Source organism: Lissotriton vulgaris, chromosome 3_1 (assembly GCF_964263255.1).
Source record: "Lissotriton vulgaris chromosome 3_1, aLisVul1.2, whole genome shotgun sequence".
NCBI classification, from domain to species: domain Eukaryota; kingdom Metazoa; phylum Chordata; class Amphibia; order Caudata; family Salamandridae; genus Lissotriton; species Lissotriton vulgaris.
In genome coordinates this window covers 1,353,648,903-1,353,663,793 of record NC_141689.1, presented here as the reverse complement: position 1 = coordinate 1,353,663,793, position 14,891 = coordinate 1,353,648,903, and the positions used below count along the sequence as shown (strand labels likewise).

The window sequence follows — 14,891 nt, the reverse complement described above, 5'->3', positions numbered from 1 at the left end:
GGATTTTGTAGTAAGTTAGTTCTGTGAATCGGGCCCTCAGACTGTAAGTTTATCAGCTGGAAAGTATTGGGGTAGAGATGCTCTGAGGGAAGTATCTAGCACCCATTGAAGTGTATAGACATGGGCTTGGCACACAAAAAGACAGGCATGATTCAGTAATCAGCTGTGTAAAGCTCAAGTGTCTAAACGACATATTTTAAAAACATCACTAGGGTTGGGAGAACCATCTAGGTTTTCTAGTAAGCAGTTGCTAGTGTAAACCTATGTGACTTATGAGGGCTCCTCACTAGCAGTTTCACAGCACATTAATCCTGAGGTGTCAAGAATTGATGATTCTATTAATCATTAACCCCTTCCCTGCGGGGTTTTTCATCTCCTGTGCGGAGGGAGGGAGGCTGCGCATGGCGCCGCCGTGCTGGTGACGAGCTCAGCTCGTCATGAGGCACAGCGCAGCTGCACTTCGCTCGTCACGGCCCCACCCGTTTTTAGAACGTTCAGCACAGCGGGGAAATTATCCCTGCGTGCAACGTTCCAACGGCCGTGACGAGCTCAGCTCGTCATGAGTGCAGCTGCGCTGTGCCTCATGACCAGCCAAGCTCGTCACCAGCACAAAAGGGGTTAATTAAACAGAGAAGAGAGGATGAGAGAGACCTGCACTTAACATTGTATTTCAAGAGCTTTATCAATGCCAGACCCGCTATTTATGATGCGTCACTGGGCACCTCCTAAAAATAATGAACAGTAAAACTGTTTCAAAGATTCCAGTTACTTGTTTTCAGCTTTTCACAATGCAACATATTAAATAGCAATTTGACCTCCAACACGTCATGGTATTTATGCGGATAATTAGATTTCTACTCTAATGGTAAATGAAAGATATTAATTTCTCTCCTCTCTACACTTCACAGCATTTTTGTGTCAGCCTTCAGCTGATTTATCCCTTACTTGGGTTTTTCTTTCTCTTAACCCACCCTTTAAGTTCGGATTGTTCCCTTTTTCTCAGCATAACTGGCTTGTCCTCAATGGGTTTTCTTAAAGTTCACTTACTTCAGACAACACAAGGGTTTATTCCCCGAACCATGTCCAAATTCTATGCACCTGATTTAGCCAAAATTGCATTTTCTTTTCCACATCTGACAGAAGTAGATGACTTACTGAAGTGGTGCTGGGCACACCCTTGCACCCATACTCTCTCAAAGGATGAGGATCTGTTGACTGTCATCATGAGCTTTACATGTTTCTTACGGTGCTTGCCTGAACACTGCTGCCTCCGTCCGCCCTCTCATCCTAAGCACGCATATGGACTTGGTGCTATTGGGAAAATCTTTCAACAGTTTCATGTTCTTCAAAACTAATCGCTCTGTCACATAATAAACTCTTACACTGAGACCAGGGACAGGCTGGAAAACAAAACGGCCCTGGCAACTGCTCAGCCTGCCCCCTTGGGCGGTGTGGGGGTTGCGGCTGAGCTATCTGCTAGGGCTGGTTTCGGCCAATTTTGTTACAGGGGGGCGATATTGCCGGACCCCGGTAACAAAAACGGACCCCACCCTGGAGGCCCACAGGGGAAACAGCCGGTGCCTGCTACGGCCAGTTCGGCCCTGACTAAGGCATTCTGAGCTAAATTGGACATTCTGATAAATTAAGGAGTCAATTACGAGTTTGGCAGTGCGGGTGCAGGCGGTTCTTCACCGCAGCGCCATTCAGCACCCCAGACCACCCTACACCTACACCGCCCGCACTGCTGAGACTCGCCACCACAGGCCTGGCAGATTACAAGTTATTTGTAGTCTTGCGGGTGGCATGGCGTTCCCAGGGCTGTGCCTCTTTTAAAGGCCATGGTGCCTTTGAAAAGGCACCTCAATAGGAATGCCTCACAAGGTTCCTGAACGGCATGGAGTCGAAAGTCCATGCCGCGCAGGAAGTTTCAGTGCATGCACACATGGGGCACATGTTACACGCCCCTGTGTGCATGCACAAGCGGAAGAGGCACAGGGCCCTCTATGTTCTCTCTCCTCCAAGGTTTAAATGGAGGAGGAATCGCTTTGTAAACCCTGGAGGAGAGGAAATTCGTAATATGCTTGGGGGGACGACGGCCTCTGAGCACCACATCACCTCCAGGAAACAGCAGTTCCCTGGCGGCATCAGCGATCGGACCGCCCAACTTGTAATGGGGCAGTCGGATCACTGGTGTGGTGGAGGCTGCACCGCCATGCCACCACGAGTCTGGCGGTCCTCGGACCCCCAGACTCATAATCAGGACCTAAATGTTCTAGTGGTTTAAAAACAAAATAACGTATTTGGTTTGGAGGGCAAGATGGCGGCTGGTCACTCAGCTGTGTGAGCTGGTGGTACGAGCTCTCTTTAATACCAAGGAAAAGGGGTTCTACTAAGTGACATGTCATGCTTTGGCGACTGACACAATTACAGAAAAGGTTATCGGGTAAAATACCCCAGCTCAGATTACCGATAACTGTGTTGGCCTTTTGCGCCCATCCGTGATGTTCGTCTGGAATCATGGCTCCGAAAGTACCGGCAAAGAACACAACCGTGAAGGGTCGAATGCTGGTGGCACGAGCGGCCACCCCGGTGAAGCTGTCGGCGGAGAGAGGGGGTCGCGTGCTGCTCGCAGGGCAGATGAGACAGTTGCTGGAGGAGCTGGCGATGTACAGTCGGCGGTAGCTGGAGCAGACAAGGGGAAGCAGACCCTGCCCGCATAGTTCAGAGTACAAGCTGTGAAAGTGAAGACTCCTGTGGGCGGCAGCAGCAGCAAGCGGGAGCAGTCAACTGCATCCAAAACGTGACACAGTATCAAAGCAAGTAGGAGCAGCCTCTATTCCTGCGATCTCTGCTGTGTGCGATGGTAATGTTTCTACTCCCCCCTGCAAGCGTAATGGGTCCCGACTTCAGGAGCAGACGGAGCATAGCTTCTTGGGGTCAAACGGGATGGATTCCAGCAATAGTATGTTGTCGGTCGGGGGCAGTGGAAAAATCTCTGAAGGCGAAGGCGAAGGCGAAGGGAACGAGAATCCCAGTCAACAGCTCTTCTCCCGGGCAACAGTAGTATGGGAAATGTAGTCAAGCACTCGGTAGCTGTGTACAACAAAATTCTGAATCGCCTAGTCAAAGTATTGCTGATGTAAGCACAGTTGCTCAAGGGGCTCATCCAAATGGTCCTTTTGATGTTAATGGATATGCAAAGCAGCCCGAAGGGGGAGGCAAATTTTACTCGATGTTCGACCGTACAGGGTCATCAGAGGATGAAGGCCCAGACAAAGAGTGGACTGATGATGATAGTGATCTTGCAGATTGGAAGTCTAATGAAGCATCAAAAGACGAAGCTTCACACTGAGGGCCTCGTACTGTCCGAAAAGCTATGAAACTAAAAGACCAAGAGGCTCTTCTGTTAAGTAAGGACCCGGGGTCTCTGGGATTGATGGTTTGGGACTATTCTTTTACCACGCAGCCTGGTTCAATTGGTAATGCTACTGCTGTGGACTGTTGCCTCCTGGAGAAATAACACTGTCAAGTATCTATCAGACTATCATGGCACATCGCGAAGAGACGCGTCAGGAGAGTGCCCGTATGCAGGGTGCATGTCGTAGGATGCAGAACTCCATCCGAAGAGTGGCTAAAACATGCTCGGATATTGCTGTCAGAATCGTAGAAGCTGAAGAAAGGATCTCCTCATTGGAGGATGATTTGGCAACTCAGAAAGGTCTTACTGATCTGATCAAGGTACAAAGGAATTACATGCTCTGGAAACTGACTGATATGGAAAATAGGGCCAGGAGGAACAACTTAAGGATCGTAGGAATTCCAGAAGGCAGGGAGGGGTCGAACATTAGGCAATTTGGTGTGGAACTCTTTTCCGAAGCATTCCTGGACTTACCGCAGTAGGACTGGCAGCTGGAGGTTCAACGAGCTCATCGTTTTCCTTTTAAGCAAAGGCAGAAGTCTGGCTCAACTGGGGATAAGCCTCGGGCAACATTAATCTGTTTAAATAAGTGTTTGGCTAGGGAGAAGGTCTACGACCTAGCTAGGCCACACAGAAAGAGGGTAGGGAAAGATTGCGAGTTCTTCATTAGACTGGACTTTTGTCCGGCAACTGTTGAGCGGAGGTTGCAGCTCCGCCAGCTAATAGTGCCATTCCAAGCAAAGGGGGCTCAAGCCTTCTTGCTCTAACCCTCAAAGTTGAAAATAATTCATCAGGGCCAGACTAGATTTTTTCTATCGTAAATTCAGGCGAAGGAGTTTTTGAATTCTATTTAGCCAAAAAATCCCAGCTTCACCGGCTCACCATTTCAGGGGTTTTGAGGTGCTAAGACAGGGGGCCAAGCTGATTGATAGGTTTTACTTCTCTTAGTATTTTGTTTTTGGCTGCTATGGGTTCAGATCCTCAAATGTTGGTTGCAATGGTAGGAAGGATCTAGGGGAGAGCGGGGGAAGCTAGCCTATTCCATCACAAGGACTTCGGTCCTGTTGCCTCACAAGGGGGGGTAATGGGCTGGGGTGGTTATGGGGTTCTGGGAGGGTCAGGGTCAAGGGAGGGGGGACTTGGGTCAAAGGGGGGTCCTGGGGGGTTAACACGGTTTCGGGTTTAAATTATAGTCGTGGCATTGGCAATAATAGTTTTGGTGCTATGATAGAGTTTGTGAGTAAAGATTATATTTGTTCTGAGTAGGGACTAGGCTTTATGTTCTGTTTAAATGGGGCAAGGTAGGTTGTGTATGAGTACATGGAATATCTGCGGCCTAAATGATGGGAAAAAGCAGGCCTTTTATCTAAAATTGGGCCAACCATGCAAGTCGATATTCTGTATTTACAAGAAACACACATACCATGGGGGAAGCGGGAGTGTTTGAAAGTCCATGGGTTTGACTTAATAACCTGCTCTAGACAGACATCTATGAATAGAGGTGTGGCCATACTGCTATAGCGATGAGTTGAGTCTTGTAAAAAAGTCAAAGAGGATAGTGCAGGCAGATGGGCTGTAGCTGAAATTATGATCAACAGTAGACCCATTTCCATCTGCAAGATATATGGGTCAAACCTAGATGATCCAGAACGTATAAAATGTTTAAATCTAGATTTAGCAGGATGGCCACACCCAATGGTTATGTGTGGGGATTTGAATATTCATTTGCCCAGCAATTTCAATCTTATAAGTGATCAAAGGTATTCGGGCAGGAAACCCAGAGTCTTTAAGGCTTTTCAGACTTTAGTTTCAGAGCATGGATTGGCTGACGTCTGGTACAGGCATAATAAAGATAAAGATGGGTATACGTACTATTCTGTCCCCCATAATAAAATGGTTTGGCTGGACTATCTGTTTGTCTGAACAGCTGGTAGGGGTGGCCTCTGTTGAAGTATCCCCAAACATGTTATCAGGTCATAATTCATTGATAGTGGAGTGTCCTTGGGGTCGGTTGGTTAGAGTTCCTAGGCTGTGGACATTTGAAAGAATATTACTGTTGGATCAAATCTTATTGGGACCATATGAGTTAATGGATTGCTGAATTTTTAAGTATTAATAGAAAAACTGCTTCTGATTGTATAGTCTGGGACACACTTAAGGCTGCAGTGCGTGGGGAGACTAAAAGCTATGCAGCCTATCAATGGAAGACCGCTCAGGAGCAGATTAAGGGGCGTGTCGAGGAGTTGCGGGTGGCAGAGATGGAATTAATACGCAATATTAAGGATGGGTTTAATAATTATAAGAGTCAACAGTCGGTGGCTATAATTAAGTTGGTCAAGCTTTGGCTGCAAAGTACGTGCAATATCGTACGATGATGTACGAATTTGGGGGAAACTCGGGCAGAGTTCTGGCCAAAAGGCTACAACAGATAGGCTTGGCAAATCGAATTGTTAGAGTTCAAGATCAGGAAGGTGGTATTCAGGATACGCAGGAGAAAGTTATGGAAGTGTTTAAAAAGTTTTATACTTTGCTCTACAAGGAAGAGAGTGCTGGACTGCAGAGTGAATCTTTGGCTCAGGGTTTTCTCCAGGATATCGATACTCCTAAAGTTACAGCAGACCAGAATGAGGCTCTTTCTGCCCCAATTACTTGGGAGGAGGTTGAGCTGGCAATAAGTCCCTGACCAATGGGAAGGCTTCTGGCCCGGACGCTATCCCTTTAGAATTCTATAGGGCGTTTTCCCAAGAGATTCGCCAGGATATATTATCAGTTTTTAGGGCGGCACAGGGGGGTGTCATACCGGAATCTTGGCGGCAAAGCACAATAGTACATTTTAAGGAAAAAGACAAATCCGAGTTAAACTCCTCATCCTATCGACCTATCTCATTAATAAATACAGATAGCAAAATATACTCAAAAGTTCTATCTTCTAGGCTTGCGGAGGTTATCACCCCATTAGTCTCTCTATGGCAGCACGGGTTTATCCCTGGCAGGGATACAGCTGATCATGTTCGGCGGGTCATTGCCCTATTGGATTGGGCTCAGTTTTAGGGGTCTACCCTAGGTGTGATCCTGTTGGACACCGAGAAGGCGTTCAACGGGGTCTACTGGGGGTTCCTGTGGGCAGTGCTCCGCTGGAAGGGCTTTGACATTGAATTTATTCAGGCCATACAGGCACTGTATATCTCTCCAGCTGCAACAATTCATATTTCAGGGCAGGAGACAGGGTCTTTTAACATCGGCAGGGGCACCAGGCAAGGTTGTCTATGCTCGCCTTTGCTCTTCGTTCTGTACATTGAACCTTTTCTTTGTAAAATCGAAGGTAATTCAAATATTCTGCCGATTAGGGTCAGTGGAGCAGAGTATAAGACACTGGCCTACGCGGACGACATTGTGGTTTTGACCAGCGATGTCGGTCCTGCCTTTGCACCTCTAAAGACCCTTGCTGAGCAATTTGGCTTATTATCAGGTTATAAGCTATAAGCTAAATGTTTCTAAAACTCAGGGTATTCAATCAGCCACCATGTGTCCCTCTGAAGTCCCTGCAACCACGGAAGCAGTCTATTTGGGGGTAAAAATCACTGCCTCAGTAGCCAATATTAATGATGTGAACATCCTTTCAGTGCTCGAATCTGTTAATGCAGGCTGAAAAGATGGGATCATCTGCATCTTTCATTATATGGCCGCTGCAGTGTACTTAAAATGCTGGTCCTCCCAAAATGTTTGTATTTATTTAGAACTATTCCGCTAGAGCTTTCGCAAGTGAGTTTGGTTAGGGCCGAGAGGATCTGTTACAGATTCCTCTGGGGATACTGCCGGTCACGCATGGCGGCTAAGTGGATGTGTCTTCCTAGAGACCGTGGGGGTTGGGTGGTCCCGAATTTGTTATTATATTATGCTGGTAGGAGATAGGGTAGAGGTTCCATTGTCTAATAGACCGACTATTTATGAGATAGGTTTGGGAGAGGCGGCTAAGGGTATTCTAATGCGGGTACTAGAACCGAGTTATTAAAAAAAAACAACGTTCAAAAGTCATCGGGCCGTGCTTTCGATCTAGCGGAAAATTTGCCATGAATGGGCAATTCCAAATATTAATATCTATACGCCCTTTATGGCTGCTGGTGTTTTGCCATCTGTGGTATTCCCTTTTCCTGTCTCTTTAAGAGTTGTTATGATTCTGTCTTGGTTCTACATTCTGTACATGGGAGTTGGGCAGTGTTAGCCTGTCTCCTGAAGACTGTGGATGTCCAAGCTGTTATTCTTCAATAAACCTCCAATCTTAATCTACTTCTGTTTCCTAAATTACTACATAATTTTGGCGACGCTTTGGGATCTATTTTAGAACATCTTCTTTTCAAGAGGTGGATATTTGGAGAAAGGAAAGAAAACAGCGTTCACGTATTCCTGAAGGTATTTTTTTACTTTAAGTGTATATTGATTGCACCTGCGCCTGATTTCTCTTTTTAATGTGCTTTGATTGCACCAGCGGCTGAAATAATTTTCTTTTCTAAACCTTCGTATTTTATATTTTTTTTAATGACTTCCAAATGTCACTTTCTATAAAATTTTCTTTCATTTTAATACATCGTTTTTCTACCCAATACCACAGGAACTTTCAGCAGTTTCTCTACAGAAATTATCTTATTTAATTTCTGAAAGTGACTTCACCTTGTTTTCAAGTAAGGTTGCTGCCCAGCTGTATATATTTGAATTCTCCCGACATCGCGTGAGCCCTCTGTGTTTCGAATTTTCATCTCTGCTCCTGAATCAATTACGTCCTCACCGGAACTTTCACCGCGTCATCACCGCGTCATTCCGCAGCGTCTGCAGCGTCCTCCATCATCACGTTTTCCACCATTTTGGATCGCCTTGGCAACCCTCCTGAACGCTCTGCAATACCGATGCGCTCTGCAATACCGACGCGCTCTGTAATACCGATGCGCTTTTCAACGCCGATGCGCACGGCAGCATTTCCATGAACTTTAATATTTGACATTATTTATTTCTATTCCTACAAAGCGCCATTTGTCATTATTTACCTAGTTTTACCACGATTCCTGCAAAGCGCTATTTGTCATTTTTCTTCACAATTCCTGCACCAGTAAGCGCTACAACTTACCTTTATATCACTACATTTCAACGTTTTTCTTCTTCAAAAGAGACATCAGTGACTACCTCTTTTATTTTAATTTGTTTTGTTTTTACTGTTTATGTGTGCATAATGTACTCATTCTAAATATTTTTTTTAGTGCTTTATTTCCTTTACATTTTACTATATTATATTATAACGTGTTTTCTACTATGTCTAACAACATTGTTTCTCCTGCGCATTTCTTACCTGTACCTGGTGATCCTAAAATGGAATGGGATCTATGGTTTCCTACATTTCTAGCGTACGTTGATGTTGTAGAGGAGGCTGGATGTTCTCCTAAAAGAAAATTAGCTTTAATGAAAAACTCTTTGGGAGGTGTTGGTGTTAAAGAGTTAGAAAATGTACCTCCTATTGAGGGTGCAGGTGATATGAATATATTTGATGTTGTTGTTAAACAATTAGGTGCTAGATTTGGAAGGAAAATAAATACTGTTATGGAACGTTTTAAATTCTATTCGCGTGCACAGAAGGAAGATGAATCAATTGAGAACTATGTAGCTGCTTTACGAACTCTCGCTGGTTCTTGTGCTTTTGAGACAATTAACTTTGAACAAGTTCTCAGAGACCAAATTATGATGAGAACTAAGAGTAAGAAAATACAGGAACGTCTTTGGATGGTTACTGAAACTAACCGTAAGGCTGTGTTAAATATTGCTAAAGGCCTTGAACAGTCTGAATTATTCGTAAGCGAAATAAGAGGTCAAGATAGTAAAAATAAAGTAGCAATTCCTGAAGTTTCTGTGGTAAAAGAATCTTTCAATTTAAAAAAAACGCAGTTTGTTCCCAACAAACCATAATTTATTCCTAATAAACAAAAAGAGAATTTTAGAAGGGACATTAAACCTTTTGAAAGGAGAAACCAAATTGTTTGTTACAGGTGTGGTGGTTCCGACCATGTAGGGAGCTATAAAGGATGTCCTGCTTGGAACAAAGTTTGCATTAAATGCAAACGTTCAGGCCATTTTAGTAAAATGTGTAGGTCTACTCAAAAAGTGAATTTATTGACAGATGAGGAATCTGATCCTATTGATGCCCTTGGAATTAATAGTTTGTTGTGTGTTGGTGACACCAAATGTAAAGGTTTTCCTAAAGATATAATCTTGATTGATGGGAATAAAATTTCCATGCTTATTGATTCGTGTGCATGGTACAGTATTATAGGTATGGACATTTTCAATAAATTTTGGGGTTCTGTGAAATTATCACCACCAGATGTACAACCCGGTGGTTACACTGGCCATAAAATTGATTTAGTTGGTTTCATGTGGGCTGATATCACATTTAAAGGCAAGAGTATTAACGGCAAAGTTTATGTTGCTACTAATGGTGCCCATATTCTCAGTTGGCCTCATCAGCATGAATTAGGCATTAAACTCGACCCCAATGCATCACATCCTATGTGTGTTATATCTCCAGAGGGTGATGAGTTTACCAATTTTATTAAGGGAAAGTTTCCTGCTATTTTCACTGACAAGTTAGGTAAATTCCAGCATTTCAAACATTGCATTATTCTCAAAGAAGGGGCCATTCCTGTGAGGCACAGAGTTAGGAATGTCCCACTAGCGTACCGTGATAAACTAAAAGTGATTTTATCTGATCTTGTTGCCAGGAAGATAGTGGAACCTGTTGAATCTTCTCCTTGGGTTTCACCAGTAGTTTTATCCATTAAAAGCAATGGCGAACTTCGGCTATGTGTCGACCTTCGGAGCTTAAATCAAGAGATTTGGTTTGACAAGCATCCACTACCCAATATACATGAGTTGATCTCTACTCTCTCAGGTGCATGTGTATTCTCTACTGTAGATTTGGCAAGTGCTTACCATCAGGTACTTGCATGAGGAGTCTAAATTTTTGACTACCTTTATAACACCAGAAGGTATGTTTCAATTTTGTCGTATGCCTTTTGGCTTAGCCAGTGCAGCATCAGTCTTCCAAAGACTCATGAAAGAGGTCCTTGAGGGTTGTGAAGGAGCTATAGCTTTTCAAGACGATATTTTAATTTTTGGAAAGAATTTTGAAGATCATGACAGAAATCTAAACTCTGTATTGAAACAAATTCAAGACAAAGGGTTAACTTTAAAATTTTCAAAGTGCAAGTTCAGACAGAGTAAAGTGGAATATCTTGGACACGAAATTCCTTCCCAAGGTACTAAGCCTAAAGTTAATCATATCCAAAGTATACTTAAAGCTCCTGCACCTTCTAGCAAAGAACAACTTGTGTCCTTTTTAGGCCTTACTGAATTTTACAGTAAATTTGTTCAAGATTATTCATCAAAAGTACATTCATTAAGATTACTGTTAAAAAAAGATGACACGTTTGTATGGAATGTTGAACAACAATTTGCTTTTGATTTACTTAAAAAAGAGATTCTCAATGCTCCTTTTTTAAGACCTTTTGAGTTGGGTAAAGAATGTATTGTATGCGTGGATGCGAGTAATGTAGGTTTAGGTTCAGTGTTAATCCAGAGGTACAAAGGAGAAGAATATGTTGTTTCCTATGCCTCAAGGACTCTTCAGGGTGCTGAGTACAATTATTCCACTATCGAAAAGGAGCTATTGGCTTGCACTTGGGCTGTTGAACATTTCAGACAGTTTCTTTGGGGAACCAAATTTCGTTTACGCACCGACCACAAGCCTTTAATTAACATGCTATCTGCTGGTGGTGGTAGAACCTTGACTGCGCGTTTAGCACGGTTGGCTGCAAAATTGCAAGAGTTTCAATGTGTTGTAGAATATGTTCCTGGCCGCTTGAATGTACATGCTGACTGCATGTCTCATCTGCCTTTGGATTCGCAGATTTCAAGTGTTCATAGTGATTCGGATTTGGTGTTTTCTATTGGGATGTTAATGCTGAATGCAACAACAAGCTGTCTGGCACTATTTCTGAAACTGAATGGAGAAATGCTATGTATAAAGGTTTATCAAGTGTGGTGTCTTACTTACAACATGGTTGGCCTGAGGAACGTAAATTATCTGGTGATGTCTTATCCTTTTTTAAGATCAAGGATGAAATTATGTTTGACCAAGGTTTTGTAACCAGATGTGATCAAATTGTCCCTCCTTTTGACTTAAGGAAGAAAATTATCTCTATGGCTCATGAAGGTCACTTGGATATGTCTAGCACCAAGAGGCGGATTCATGAATTCTACTGGTGGCCAGGTATTGATTGTATGGTGGATAAATGGGTCAGTTCTTGTTCGCCTTGTTCCTTGAGTGACAAATCTGTCAAACCTCTAGCCGTTGGTGATTCACCGATTGAGTTTGTTGTTTCTCCTTGGAAAAATTAGGAGTGGATATCGTTGGTCCTCTTGATTTGTCCTCTAACAAGGATGTTTTTATCTTGGTTTTGATTGATTACTTTTCTAAATGGCCAGAGCTAAAAGTTGTGGATAAAATAGGCTCGACTCAGATTGTGGAGTTTTTGGATGAAGTATTTTGTAGAGAGGGAATTCCGGCTGAAATTGTTTCGGACAACGGTCCACAGTTTATTAGCAGAGAGTTCTCCTCCTTTCTTGAAAGGTGTGGCATTGTTCACAAAAAGGTGTCAAATTATAATCCACAGGCCAATGGTCAGACAGAACGCTTTAACAGGGTAATTAAAGAGTCCATTCAACTTGCTGTTAAAAGCAATTTGAATTGGAGAGAAGCGTTGCGTGCTTCTCTTTTGTCTTATCGTGTTTCCCCTAATTCTGTCACGGGTTTGTCTCCTTTTGAGATGTTGAGAGGTAGAAAACTGGGCTCAAACTGTTACCATGGTGGATGAAAAATAGAATTCCTTGTCAGCGTTCATTTGATCCTTTTGAAGTCAAAGAAATGGTGTTAGCTTATCAGGAGAAAATGAAGAGTAATAGTTTCGGTTCTGTTATTCGCAGTCCTAAAATCAAAGTGGGAGATTTGTGCGAGTAAAATTTGGTAGAACTTTTGGCAACAAATGGAATAAATGGTCTGACCCGTGTAAAGTTACTGAGGTTTTTACCAAGGCTGTAAGAGTTGAGGGCGGTAAGATATGGAATTTTAGAAGGATTTCTCTGTGTAAAGCTTTGGATCCTAAAACTATCTCGCAATCTATCCCTAGTGCTGAAGGTAATGTTTCTTTTTCTGCCATGTTGGATACATTTGGGTGCGAACCTCAAACTGAGAATGTTGATTCGCTAATTAGTGATGTTTCCACTACTCCTGATGATACCCATTTTGTTAACCCTGATCCTTCTGTTTCTGGACATGTTATTGAACAACAACCTGTTATTGAACAACCTGTTAATGTACAACCTGTCAATGATGCTGTAAGGAGAAGTGTTCGTGTTAAGTGTTCTCCTATCAAATTGCGTGATTACATTCATTAACTTTTTTTTTTTTGTTTTGTTTTTTGTTTCAAAGGGGGAAGATGTGTGGTATTCCCTTTTCCTGTCTCTTTAAGAGTTGTTATGATTCTGCCTTGGTTCTACATTCTGTACATGGGAGTTGGGCCTGTCTCCTGAAGACTGTGGATGTCCAAGCTGTTATTCTTCAATAAACCTCCAATCTTAATCTACTTCTGTTTCCTAAATTAATACACCATCCATCTTCCAGGATCAGGTTATTTTTAGATGGCAGCTATTGGGTTTGAAGGATATAGGCGACAATGTTCGTGCAGGCAAATGGCTTCCTTTTCTTTCCTAAGGGAAAAGTTTAATCTAAATATTAATGACTTTTTAGAATATCTCCAGATTAGAAGCTTTATTAATAAATATCATCATGATACACCCACAATTTTTGAAAAGCTTACCGTAATTGAATTAGTTCAAAGGACGGATAGAATAGGTACAGTCTATCAACATTTGCTATCTGGTTTTCCGGACGATCTCGATGATCAGAACATCAAATGGGAGGGAAAATTTGGCAAGACAGGGGTTGATATAAGGCTCGCATTGGAACTAGTAAGCCATGTCCTAGTCTCCGGTAGTTTACGAACTCAAAGCTATATGGCAATGTTTGATTTATACTATACACCGGCAAAGATTGCAAAGTGGGGGGGCCGGAAGGGCGATTGCTGTGGTAGGTGTGGGCTCCGAGCAGCCGATGCTATACACATGTTTTACTCGTGTCCAAATCTGGGGAAATTCCTCAGTGAAGTTTAGTATTTTATAAATATGGTGTTGGATATCCAGCTTGTAATCTCCCCGGAGCTGGTGATAATGGGGTGCAAGGATACGGCGATGGCTGAAAGATCTAGATATGTCGTCAACTTCTTGGTTGTAACGATGGCTATGATCCGGCTGTGTATCACGTCTCAATGGCTAAGTCCGGAAGCCACCACTTTCTTTTATTGAGAGCTAGGATGTTGGCACTTTACAAGTTGGAGTCCTCAGTGTTTCTATTAAGGGGGAGAAGGAGGCGGGAGGTGGCCGCTAGGATATGGGCCCTGTTAAAGGAAAAAAAAAAGGAATGGTCTAAACATTGATTTTCATTATGGAGAAGGGCCAAATGTATTTTTGTATAGATCTCTCCCGCAGTTTCTGTGTTGTGATATCTGCATCCTGGCCAGTAGGTCTCATAATTGATTCTTAAGTTGCTGTTTGTCTTTTCTTTGGTTGTTTATGCAGGATCATTTTCGGCAGTATTGCTTTTTATGTATTCTGTTTTTCTTTTCTGTTCTTGAATATCTCTGTATATTGTGCCAGTCACAACTTGTGTTGACATTCAAATAAAGAAAATAAAGTTTACAAAAAACAAAAAAAAACTTATTTTGCTTGATCATCTGTTTGGCAAATGCTTACATTTCTTTATTGTTTCTAGCTGGAATCAGGGCATATTTATTGCTTGTTACATTTGAATGAAGTAATTATGAATGGCAAACAAATCAAGGACTGTAAAGAGTCAAAACAAATGCAGCATTCACAATGGTTTTGTTTTAACACTTTTGAAGCCAAGATAGAAACATTGTAATTGTATTTACTAGTGTTGCATTCTCAAATTAATTAAGGAAATACATCTACCAATCAGGGAATATTTTAGTTTCATTCATTTTTTTTACTTACCGTGGGAAGATAACTCTCTTTGATTCCAAGTAAGCCTCAAGGCACTTTTGAATTTCATCAAGAAGACCATTATTATTCTGGAAAGTCTCAAGCAAACCTGTACCATAAAAAGAAACATTGTTCAAGAATATGTTCAATAAAATGTGACAAAAATAATAAAAGCTGTAGGAGAAAATCTACTAAAGTATCTGAAAGCCTCAGAAGGGACACTATAAAAATATGAAGTACACCATATTGCAATTTAAAAGAAAAGTGGAAAACTTTTCACTTTGCTAATGTTATTCATTCGACTCTACCAAATCTG

At 42.4% G+C, this 14,891-nt stretch overlaps 1 protein-coding gene across 1 annotated transcript in view; it reads right to left on the bottom strand.

Moving 5' to 3' along the window:
- Window positions 1–14,891, bottom strand: part of DNAH6 (dynein axonemal heavy chain 6) — a 2,460,712-nt gene that overhangs the window by 1,723,442 nt on the left and 722,379 nt on the right. The window contains exon 23 of the mRNA XM_086961829.1: window positions 14,588–14,684. Coding sequence (XP_086817955.1) covers window positions 14,588–14,684 — 97 coding nt within the window. The remainder of the gene's footprint in view (window positions 1–14,587; window positions 14,685–14,891) is intronic.